General features: G+C 39.2%; 1 protein-coding gene across 1 annotated transcript; it reads left to right on the top strand.

Annotated features, from left to right (window-relative positions):
- On the top strand, window positions 1–11,861 carry Rchy1 (ring finger and CHY zinc finger domain containing 1, E3 ubiquitin protein ligase; the record flags this gene model as incomplete). The annotated part of the gene is given in 8 exon segments (XM_013502758.1): window positions 1–120; window positions 807–922; window positions 5,284–5,362; window positions 7,540–7,584; window positions 7,687–7,745; window positions 7,854–7,880; window positions 8,764–8,884; window positions 11,218–11,861. Coding segments are annotated over 8 exon segments (696 nt in total), but the record flags the coding sequence as incomplete, so codon positions are not given.
- Window positions 11,862–12,611: the final 750 nt, after the last annotated feature.

Raw genomic sequence — 12,611 nt, 5'->3', positions numbered from 1 at the left:
GCGCCTTGCTGTGACAAGCTTTATACCTGCCGGCTATGTCATGATAACAACGAGGATCATCAGCTAGATCGCTTTAAAGTACAAGAAGTGCAGTGCATCAACTGTGAAAAAATTCAGCGCGTAAGGTTTTATGACATATTGTTGCTTCTGTCTGTCTTGTCTGCCTGTCTGTTTTGCTAAGTTACCCAGGCTAGGTTCGAAATTGTGATCCTCCTGCCTCAGCCTCCTAGAGTGCTGTGATTATAGGTATGCACCACCATGCCTGATTTCTTGTTTAAAAAAAATCAAAACAGTTTGAAAAAATTTAGTAAAAAAAGTATAAATCAGACTTCTTTAACTCGTAAAGTAAGCAGTGTCTTTGATTTAGATGTGTAAAAACTTGTAAAAATAAATATACTTTAACATAAATTCTTGATAGGTGGTGCTGGACATGGTAGTTCATGCCTGTAATCCCAGCATTTGGGAGGCTGAGGCAGGAGGATTGCTGTGAGTTCAGTGCTAGCCTGGGCTACACAGTGAGTTCAAGGCCAACCTCAACTACATAGAGAGAATCTGTCTCAAAAAAAAAAAATCTTGATATTCAAATAATAATATTTCAAAATGTTTTGGTAGATTTATTCTTTTTTTTTTTGCCTTTTTGAAACAGTTTCACTGTGTAGTTCAGGCTGGCCTTGAACTTACTTTGTAACGCAGGTTGAGCTTGAATTTGCAGCAATCCTCCTGCCTCAGCCTCCTGAGTGCTGGGATTATAGACATGTGCAACCATGCCCAGCAATTTATTCCAATATCTGTTTTTCTGTTTTTAGGCCCAGCAGTCTTGTGAAGATTGTAGCACATTGTTTGGAGAATATTACTGCAGTATATGCCATCTGTTTGACAAAGATAAGAAGCAGTATCACTGTGAAAACTGTGGAATTTGTAGGTACTGTATGTGAAATATTGTTTCCTGATTATTTCTTCCTTTTTTTTGAGACAGGGTCTCACTGTGTAGTTCAGTCTGGCGTTGAGTTCATGTGGATTCTCCTGCATTAGCCTCTTGAGTGCTGAAATTACAGGCATGTACCACCATGCCCAGCCTTCTCATTACTTCTAATGTACCTGGGCATAACAGTTTTAAAAGTCACCTTTATTAGGATATAGTTTACATCTGATAAATTACATCTGCATTCATGTGTCCATTTCAGTGTGTTTTGATTTCTCTGTCTCTCTTGAAATGTGTTACATCATTCTAAAACTTTTTTCATCTTTTTTTTACAATAGTTTGGCCATTTACTACCATGTGGCTCTTTTTATTTGTTTTTAACTGTTCGTAGTACTGGGAATTGAACCTTTCCACATAGCTGTGTCTCCAGCCCTTTTTTATTTTTTGAGACCGGATCTTGATTCAGTTGTTAGGTTGTCTAGGCTGAGCTTGAATTTGTATCCTCTTGTCTCACCCTCCTAGAGTGCTGGGATTACACTGCCACACCTGGCCTACGTACTTTTACGTCCATATATGTGCTCATAACCATTATGAGCCATATTTAATAAGTCTTGGTGTACCAACCTCATGGAAGGTGGGAAAATCTTATGGTCATATGGTCTTAGCAAAAGCTGATGGTATCAAGTTACAAAATATCTGTGATTTGAGGATACCATCTTTTTATTCTAAAAATTATTATGCATTCCTTTCCTTTTTCTTTTTTCTTCTTTGTGGTGCTGGGACAGGAATCGAAGGTCTTGCACATAAGAAGCAGTGCTCTCCTGCTGTGCTGTCCCCCTCCTCATTTGTCCACATGGTGCCAGTCAGCCTGTTAGAGATGAGAGCCCAAACTGCAACCTAAGACCCGCGTACTTATCGCAGAGTGCCAGCACTTTGCAGTTAAAGCTGAGGTTTTAGTTTAGAAACAGACAACTCACACCTGAACATCTTTTGTCTTAAAAACACAGTAACGTGTGCCATAGGCTGTTGTCATCTGACTGACTGCGTGTGGGGCCACGTCAGTGTCCTCTGTAGAGTCCCAGGCAGTGGTTCTCAGCTTGGGGTGATGCCCTCTGGAGGTGTTTGGCAGCCTCAGGAGACAGTTTTGGCTGCCACACCAGGGGTCAGGAGCGCTGTGACACCTGCTGGGTAGGGTCAGCATGCTGCTGGTCACCCTGCGGTGTACAGGACAGTCCCCGCCTCCAAGCATGATCCCATCCAAGATGTCCATAGTGCCTGGTCTCAGGCTGCTGTGTTGCTCTCTGCCTCTTTGCAGTTATTTTCTGCTGTGCCTCGAATTTCCTCTTGTTATTTTTTTCTCCTTACATTTTTGAGTGGAACAGGAAAATTTTGATTTCTCAACTGTATTCAAGGAATACATGAGAAAAAACATCTACAAAGCAGGTGTCTCCAGACCTTAAGTCACCTTCTTGACAAGTGGTATAGTGCTATGATCAATGCAAACAGAAAACAGAAGGGTCTCGCAGTAGTGATATCTATACCATATTGTATCATTTTTTTCAGGTGTTTCTACTGTACTTCCCATTTTAGTTTTTGGGTAGGATAGTTAGAAATAATTGTCATTAATTTGAACAAATCCCTAGGATACTGAAATATCAAAATGTTTTAAGATAGAGAAAAAAATAAGATGACTAGGATCCCGTTGTATCAGATTTATGAAAGGGTTCAGTGGGTCCATATTGTAATTGCAAGATGGATTGAATATTTTATTAAAGAAAATAGATTTCCCCCTTGTTCTGTGGGAGATCTCTAAGTAATGCCATGAACTATTAATCTTTAAAACAGAATTGATTAAAAAATGATCTGTACCAAGGTACAGAATGGATGTTTTATGATGAAAGTTTTGTAATCTTAAAAATATGGTAAATACTAAATTTAATCCACATCATTGGTCAGGACTTCTAATTTGCCAGTCGTGCACTGTGGATCCCTTAGGAGACTGCTGGGCCTGTAATACTTGGGCATAGGGTCATTTTCACGTTCAGTGGCATGGAGGCAGGAACTACTTAAAGTACAGAGTACCTAAGATGTTTTCAAATAACAGAATTGTTCCATACGTTTTTGAGTGTCATAAAATTAATGTGACTCAGGTTTCAGACAAGTGGTTACGATCACTTCAGATAGGTGTTATTACATCTGTTGTCGTTGATTGAAATGGCTGTTCTGCAGTTGCTTTGAGTGCTTGTGGCACCCTAAAAACCCACCCTTCTGGAGGATTTGCAAAGCTGTTTTGATTTTTTTAAAGATACTGAGAATAAAATTATTGAGATTGACAAATACTGTTTTTGATCAGAAATGACGTATGACCATCAAATAATTATTATTTTTAAGTAAAAAAAGCTATCAAAAGACAAGTTTAAAATGTTTGTGTAATGGTAGCATTCTCATAGTAACTTTAAAAATCATGTCATTTGAATGTATGAATTCTTACATTTTCATTTCAGTATCAGTCACACATTTGTTCACATGAGTTTATAGCAAAAGTGACACTTTAAATTAGGGGCAAGAGCCAGGCATGGTGGCGCCCTCCTGTAATCCCAGCACTCAGGAGGCTGAGGCAAGAGGGTTGCTGTGAGTTTGAGGCCAGCCTGGGCTACAGAAGCAAGTTCAAGGCCAGCCTGAACTGTATGGTGAGGCCCTGTCTCAAAACAACAATCAAAAACAGCAGAAAAACCAAATGAAAACAAACAAAAATTAGGGGCAAGGATACTAGGATGGTTGGTTACTCATTTGGAAAACAAAAAAGTCTTTATATTCATTAAAGTGTGGTTTTAGCGTTATGTGGCAGGAAGCCAGGATAATAGTGACTTCTCCGGGAAGGTAGAGATTTACTTCTGGCAAAGTCCTGGCTCCTTTTCCCTCCCTCTGCATGGGTGTTTCCTTGTCTGTGCGGTCTAGTGGGTCCTGTTTTGGCCAGTAGGGAAGTGAGTGAAAGGAAGGACACCCTTTCCTCTTCAGGGCACAGCAGAACTTGATTTTGCTTTTCTGTCCACAGAGAAGATGGAAAATAGTATTTATTCTGGACAGCTCTTGAATAGCTCAGTGCCTAGTCAAGTGTTCTGTTACTGTGGAAGAAGCAGAGAGGAGAAGTTTAGGGACAGCTAGCAATTTGCCTTTACCCTGTCCAATAAACTTCCGAAGGACTAAAGAAAAATATGAAGGAAAAGCAGAAGTATTAGCAGTATGCAAAGGATAATGTGTTTATGGTCTATAGTTGGAAGAAGTGATCTGAGCGATAGGTAGAAAGCATAGCTATAAAGGAATGTATTGATGGTGCATAGGAATGAAAAGTGGCTGTACCCAGACAAGGTGGCGTTCACCGGTACTTCCAGGTACTTGAGAGGCTGAGGCAGGAGAACCTTGAGTTTGAGGCAAGCCTGGGCAACACAGGCAATACAGTGAGACCCTCTCTTTAAAAAGGAGGAGGAAAGCTCCTGTAGGAGAGATGACAGGGCTATCTGAAGACCTTCCAAATACCTCAGTAGAAAAGTGGGCAGAATGTGTCACCAGAAAGTGTACAAAAAAATCCACGTGGTTCATAGCATTAAAGTATGTTCTGTCTTGTAATTTGAGAGATGCAGATTTGTTATTTGTGTAATGTGTGCATAACAAGTGCTGGCCAGGCTGTGGCAACAGTGCCCTCTACTGTCGTGCACCGTGGGTGGGAGGGTAGATCCACACTTCCTCGTTGGAGGTCAGCCTGGCAGCGCCGCAGTGAGCGATCCAGTGCCTCAGTAGCTTCAGTTTTAGGAATCTTGTTTGAAAACTGTATCTTGACAAGGATGCATGAGTTTTTATTGTAGCGACTGAAAATTGTAAATTTTATCAATAGAGGAATGCTTTAGAAAATAACAATATATAGTATCTGTAACGTATCAGTCCTGTTATTGTGGAAGAGTTGCGTGTGTTTGTTGAGAAAAATAAAATAGTTCGTTACAGTCAGACATAATCTTCAGGATATATTGGTAAATGAAAAAGTTGCAAAACATCATAGATAGGAAGAATCTCTTTGTGTAAGGAATAAAAGCCAAACTGTATATCTCACTTTTCTCTCTCCTCCTCCTCCTGTGTGTGTGATTGTACAGTCAAAACAAACCAAACAGCATTAGGTGGGTGTGTGCCATTCTGTTGAAGGTGCTTATATTTGGAGAGAGAGATGTTGCAGAGGTAGGAGTTTATCCCTTATCAGTGTGGTTTAAGTTTTTTTTTCTTTATTGTAGGACTAACTTTAGGTGTTATATTATCAGCAAGGTATCCCTATTAAAAAAATCTAATGTTTTGGCTTTCATATGTTTTGTTAGGATTGGTCCAAAGGAAGATTTTTTCCACTGTTTGAAGTGTAACTTATGCCTAGCTATGAATCTTCAAGGAAAACATAAGGTATATAATTCAGTTTGCATAATTTTTAAAGTATTAAAATGTTTTCAAAAAGGGGCTTAAATTCTAATATGTTTTGGAAGCATGGTCAATTTCAGAAAATACCAAGTAAGTCTATATTTCTTGCTTTTTAAAAAGCGGTATTAAGTAGATACTAAAACATGCCTAGAACGTCTCATCAACAGTTTACTTTGACTATTTCTGTCAGCTTTTAGTGTAATGTTGACAGCCTCGTAAGTCAGTGTATGCATCACTGTTGGTCCTGCTTCTGAAATTAAACAGGAGCAGTGCCGACAGTGTAACCTTCTACACAGCATTGTAAGAAAAGTTAGCACTTTCGTATTTCCTTCCCTAATGCATAACGATTTTTAATCTGTATGTAGGAATTGTATCACCACCCACAGCCTCTTTCATTTAAAAACTACCTAATAAAAACATTGAATAGTACTCATTGTACCTTTTAAAAGTATTTAGAGAATAGGGATTGGCATAGAGTGGAATGTAAATCAGATTTTACGAAAGGAGGAAATTCTAGATCAAGAGAACTGAGTAGCAGCATCGTATGAGAGAGGGAGAGAAGGAGAGAGAGACGTAGTAAGTAGAAAGAGGCGGAAGTGATTTGCTTAGTGCTGTGCAGGTTAGGAAGGAAAGGATACGAGGGTCTTGCAGAGATAACGAGCGGTGAGGGAAATGAAGGTGAGCAGTGGGTGTGCAGAAGGTGGCGCTGGACTCGTTAGGCTAAAGATCGAGCTCGGCTGTGTGACATAGGCTTGGGTAAGGTGAGGCGGACTCGCGAGCAGCCGAGTCCCCTGCTGAGGTGTGGGATTGGTGTCCACAGCAACCGTAGTGGAAAATCGCTTGTCAGCTGTATTGTGATTGCAGAGGTCTTAAAATGTGTGTGTGCGAGTGAGATTAATTTTATTTTGTAAATAAGGGGAATAAGATAAAAGAAGTGCTTGTCCACAGTCTCTGTATTTTTACTGTTGTTTGGTCAAGCCGGTTGAACTGGTTGAGCTTGGACCTCAGGCATGCCAGGCCAGTGCTCCATTGGGCCCGGTCCCAGCCCTATTGTCCATATCTACAGGGTTCATAAATAGGTTGGGATGACATCCAGATTTTAAAATTTATCACTGTGGAGGTTTTTTCCACATTGTTCTCTGTTGTCTTTAAAGGGCTCCATTTTCTCCTGTGATTTTTTTGTTTTGTTTTGTTTGTTGTGTTTCTCAGTTATCTTTTGTTGCGTGTGTATCAGTAAGTGGTCCTGACTGCTGCCCAAGTACTTGCTTTAAAACTGAGGAGTAGTCATGGCAGGATGCTTTCCCTTATCTTCTGGTACCTGAGTGGATGTTGAGTCTTAAAAGCCCTGGGTCTCAGCCTGCTGATCAGTAAAATGAAGTGGTAATTTTGCCTAGTTAATTAATTAATTGAGCTGGTACAGAAAGCTAGTTGTGCTAATGCAGGTATTGTACTCGAGCAGCATGTAGTAAATCTCTATGATCTGTTGTTATCAAGAGATTATTAATTAGTTTAGCCTACTAATTTAAGGCAGTGGTTTTCTAGTAAAACACATGTAAGATAGAAAGGTTTCAAGCCTTGTTATCTTAGGTGTTGTGTATTGGTCAGTTTCTCCTTTGCTGCAGAAAAATACCCAACAACTACATCTTAGAGGAGGAGAGGGTTATTTGGCTCACAGTTCACAGTGGGTTTGGTCCATGGTCATCTGGCTCCAAGGCGGAAATGCATGGGGCGGACAGCTGCGCACCTTGCAGCCAGGAAGCAGAGAGAGCAGGAGCCAGGACAAGAGCATCCCCTCAGGTGGACCCCACTGCCCAACAACACATCAGTGCCCCATGATCCAGTCACCTTGCAAACACATGAGACTTTGGGATACTTTTTAGATGTAAACTGTAACAGGTCTTGACTCCCTGGTTCACTTTCCTGGTCTATAAAACGAAGATGTGGTATTAAGGTTTCTTGAGTGTTTTTATTGTTTCAGGTGATGTGTCAAGCCTGACGTTGTGAAAATTAAAGACTTAAACTGACACATCAGAAGCATGTATTAATGTTAGCTATTGTTTTTAGTAAGCTGGTTTTATTAGCTTTTATTATCAGAACTACTGTTACAGCTGGCACTTTTATGTGGTTAAGCTTTCATTAATCTGAGTTTCTCTTTTAAACAGTGTATTGAAAATGTTTCTCGGCAGAATTGTCCAATATGTTTGGAGGTAGGGTAAAGCACTTTTTCACATTGGAAGTCTCCCTTCATGACCCAGAATTCTTGGGTGTTCATATTGTCTTCATGCAACACTTACATTTTCCCTCTGTAGGACATTCACACATCCCGTGTCGTGGCTCATGTCTTGCCGTGTGGACATCTTTTACATAGGTAAAAGTAACTTTTTTCTTCTCAAAGATGTTTGAAAATAGTGGAGTTAAGTTTTTGGAAAGGAAATGGGAGTTTGTTTTACTAAAATACTGTTATATTTTCTTTCAGAACATGTTATGAAGAAATGTTGAAAGAGTGAGTTTTGATGGAATTTTAAAAAATTATAATTGTAAGATGTCTTTCCTTTGTGTGTGTGAGTAGGGGGTGGAGGGCAAATACGGCTGCTGATTACACATTACTAGGCCTGGGAGATGCTTCTGATGAGATCAGTAGGGTAGATGAGCAGTGCTAACCGTACCCTCCTTCTTGAGGATATGTGACTGTACCTGAATCCTTACATCCTCCCCCAACTCAAGACAGATACCTTAAGACAGTTATGCCTTACCTCCTCCCCCAGCTCAAGACAGATACCTCTTGTTTCTTAGCCATGCATATCAAGGGACAGTCTCCGCCGGAGGCAGTCATGGTATTGTGAGAACACGGAAAATTCTGTCAGGTCATGAAACCGATCCAGTGATGAAGTGCAAGGAACACTGGTGAAGAGATGATTTAAAAGTGGAACTAATACGAGATGAGAAGTAGCTAGGGAGAAGAGACTGTGTAAATGTGTTTTGATCCTGCTGATTGATGAGCTGAAACGTTCATAACCAAAGAGAGGGAACTTGTTTCAAATTTTTGGAAAGGAAATAATACAATCTGAATAATTTTTCAGGACCTCCATCTCTTTGTAGGAATGTGTAAGAAACAGGTTGTTTAGCGAAGGAGGAGCTCCGTTAGTGTTTCTAAGTGTAGGAAGTATATTCTATGAAGAATGTGGACTGATTCTGTCATAGAGAACTGAGGAAGAGTTTTAAAAAGTACAGTAAGGTACAGGATTTAATTTAACCCTCTTACAGTGAAGTTTCCCGGGTTCCTTGGAGATTACCTTGAGATAGAGACGATGCCCTGGGAAGGCTTCTGTACTGCTTGGCTCGCACCTTCTGCATGTGTGACACCTGCTCTCCGCCTGCCCTTGCAGAGGCTACCGGTGTCCGCTGTGCATGCACTCTGCCTTAGACATGACGCGCTACTGGAGGCAGCTGGATAACGAGGTGGCACAGACGCCGATGCCGTCAGAGTATCAGAACATGACTGTGGATGTGAGTGCAACCCATGCTTACCGCTTTGCGGGCTTCTTGTTGACACTTTTTAAAAGCATTGCTCTTACGCTGAAATTGGTCTAAAAATTGCATTGACATGTCATTGTGATGTTAGTGAGAAGATTCAAATGATCGTAAATTTTAGTATTGTTGAAAAGAAAGTTCTAAGAGTATCTGTGCAGTTCTCCCCAACACTAGGTGGCAGGCAGAAACTGTATCCTGTGTTACTTAGCCGTTACTTGCCCGAGTTAGTCATGTAACTGGCTGGGGCCGGGGGGTGTGTTACTGCTGTTTTATTTGTAATTATTTTCACTTTTATGTCAGGGAAACATAGTTGCTGATTTTTGAAGTTTACATTTTGATTTTTACATTTTGGTTTTTAATGTTCATCTTTTTTATGTTTGTTTTTATGTTTATGTTTTTTATGGTTATTTTTATTCTTTTTTAATGTTTATTCTTTTTTACTTTATTTTGTGTAAATTAGCCTACAAACTAAAGTATAAAAAGTACTTTCGTGCCTTGCCTGACAGACATTGATCATCCGTTTTCCATTAAATTAGAAGTGCTGCTCCAGTAGTTTATTTTCAGCACAGTACTGAGGGTGATCTAAATACATGGTAAACATTTAAATTCTAAGAATTTATTATAGCTAAGGCACACTACTGTTACTCCTCAGGATACCTGCCCTCACTTCAAATGCACGTATCCCATCGGCAGTTCTAGAAGTCCTCTCTTTGTGAGGGTCTTTATGAGATGTGATCAAAAATACAGTGAATACAGGTGCCATCTACTGGACGAGGAGGCTCATAAAAACATTCCCATGTGTCCTTGTTCACCTTTTAACCTGACTTGACACTGTGATTTCTGGTCATTACCCAAAGTCCAAATGGCCATGAAAGGTAAATGTTTTGAATCTAATTAGGAAGTCAAGGCAGCCATGACAGCGCAGCTAGACACCGATGAAAGAAGACTTCAGGACCTGCTTCAAAATGTGGCAAGAATGATGGGATCAGTGTGTTTGAAGTGAGAGGAAGTATTTTAAGGAGGATTAATGACAATGTGTTTTTTTTACAGTAATGAATTGTTTTTATTTAAACATACTGTATTTTTTGGTAACATCTTGTAGATCAGAATGGAAAAGCTTTCTGGTGGTGTAATTTTTGGACATAGACTTTTCTGAACATCTGCAAACACTTCTACACACAAAGATAAAAACCAGATAACAAAGTCAAATAAAAAATTTTTGATTTGTTTCATACTGGAAAGTTTCATAATTCACCGAATAATCAAATTGTTAATATGGGCAATGAAAGGTCACTGAGAGTGTGAACTCATAATTGTGTTTTTTTTTTTTTTTAACCAAAAGCTGGAGTGTATATTCCAGGTAGATATTTTTAAATAATAGTTTTGATAAGATATAATTTACATACTGTACAGCTCATTCCTGAAAGTATACAAGTCATTGCCTTGAGTACATTCATGGAAATGTACAGTTGTGTGTACATCACCACAGTTTCCGAACATTTTCATCATCCAAGAAGAAACCTTGTGCAGTACCCACTAGTAGTCATGCTCCAGCCTCCCTGCGGTCTGGGCAGCCTTTGTACGTTTAGGTAATACTTTTAAAAAAAATTGTTTTCCAAATTATAATCTGGAGCGAATTTGGAAAATTTCTGTTTACAGTGATGTGACTATTCTAAAGCTTATGCTTGACTACATAGTAGTGTACTGATGTATTTTAAGAATAACATCTTTTTCATTTTTCACGATCTAAGGACCAAAGAGATTTATTACTAAATGGCATTTTGTGATTTTTAAGGATGACATGGGAACCCTTTTGTCTTTACTCAGTTTTAGGAAGCACAGTTTTTTAGACTTTAATTTATTCCTGAGGCATAGTAGACTAAGGACCTGTGAAAAATAAGTTTAAAAAAGCAAAGGTAATGAAAATTTTAGTTTCATTATCTGAGATAAATTTGTCAGTGCCAGTGAGGAATAATGAAATCATGTACATTTTAAATTGTAAATATGAAGTATTGATCTGATTATGCGTAGGTTAACTTTTGTTTGTAGTATTTATATTATTTGGGAACTATTATATTTTAAAATAAGCCACCTTTGGTCAAACTTGCATTTTCATTTTCTAAATTCAGAGTTACCCTACCCACTTCGAGTGTTCAGTAAAAGTCAGATGGTGTTTCCCCTCAGGGAAATGTTTAGACATAGTGTATGTTTCTTCTGTCTTTGATGCTGATTGTCAGGTGAGTGTGGGCAATGGCCTTTGTGTGTGTGGTTTGAAGTACTTGTCTTGAAGTTCTCTCTTCACTTTTCAGATTCTCTGCAATGACTGCAATGGGCGATCCACAGTCCAGTTTCATATTTTAGGCATGAAATGTCAGAATTGTGACTCCTACAATACTGCTCAAGCTGGAAGGCGTAGAGTTTCACTGGATCAGCAGTGACCAGCTTGTACGTCACAGGAAAACGCAGCATTTGTGATATAGAAAAAAGCTCTGTGGAAAAGTACTCTCTTGTCATGATGCGTCGTAATCAGTGCACTAGAACCAGTAGGTCCTGTCCCAGCGTCACAGCACACCTCCGCAATACAAGTATGCATTCTGGGTCTACAGAATCATCATAGCTCTTTACTGGGGAATGCTCCTGCTTGTATCTGGGTTGGAATTTCCTTTGGTGTCAGTTGTTTGGAAGCCAATGATGTTTGTTACTGAAACTCATAGCAGTATATTATATTTTCACGGAATTTCATTTTAAGTGGCACTTCACACGCAGTTCATTTCTAGTTCTTGATAGAACTGGACTTCATTCTCCATCTTTAAGGGCTGTCCCATGAAAATAAGTTCCACCTTATTGTTAAAAACCTAATTGTATATGCTTTTGAATTTTTAAAAATAGTCCTTTGGAGCCTATAAATGAATTTTGCTGTAATAAGTGCTAATAAAGTTGTATTGAAACAACATTTTATAGAAGGTTTTTTCAAGGGGTATGTGTTTTTGGCTTAATTATGACAGCATAGTCAGTTTTATAGTGTATTCTTATAAGAATGTTGGGGAAATGTTATATAAAATAATAGATCTTCATTAATGTTGAAAATAATTTCTTTAGGTGGTCCAGAATTATTTCTTCAGAGAATCATTCATTCATTCAGCAGGCATTTATTAAGCAGCTACAAAGTAACAGGTGTGGTTCTAGATGCTGTGGAGACAGCTGTGAACCATGAACACAAAAGTCCCTGCCTCGTGGCTGTGCATTCTAGCATTCTAGAGTTTTTCGTATTTGATCAGCATATGGCCCCCACCCCGTGGTACTGGTGATCAAAACCAGAGGCACTCTACAGCACTTTTTAAAATGTTATTATTTTGAGAACAGGATCTTTTGTAGTTGTTTGGGCTGACTTTGAACCTGCTGTCTTCCTGCTGTACCTCACAGCAGCTGGGTTTATATTGTGCACCAATAAACCCAGGCTTCTCTTTCTTTCTTTCTTTTTTTTTTTTTTTTTTAAATAATGCAAGCATTGGGTGTCTGTGGTAAATGAACAGATTGTGTCTTCCCTAAATGCTTGAAAGTAGAAGCCAGATGAAGGAGAAGGATGTAAGGTATTTTTGGCAAGATCTCTGATTTCATACTTCCTTGGGGTTGGAGTAAATGTATCTCTCAATTCAGGAGGAAGTTAACCAGCCTGCTTGGTGATCAGCTCAGTTCTCAGCGT

Source organism: Chinchilla lanigera, unplaced genomic scaffold (genome assembly GCF_000276665.1).
Source record: "Chinchilla lanigera isolate Chin_1 unplaced genomic scaffold, ChiLan1.0 scaffold00073, whole genome shotgun sequence".
Classification (NCBI taxonomy): domain Eukaryota; kingdom Metazoa; phylum Chordata; class Mammalia; order Rodentia; family Chinchillidae; genus Chinchilla; species Chinchilla lanigera.
Note: the sequence above shows the minus strand (reverse complement) of the source record. Positions and strands in the feature narration are given on the sequence as shown.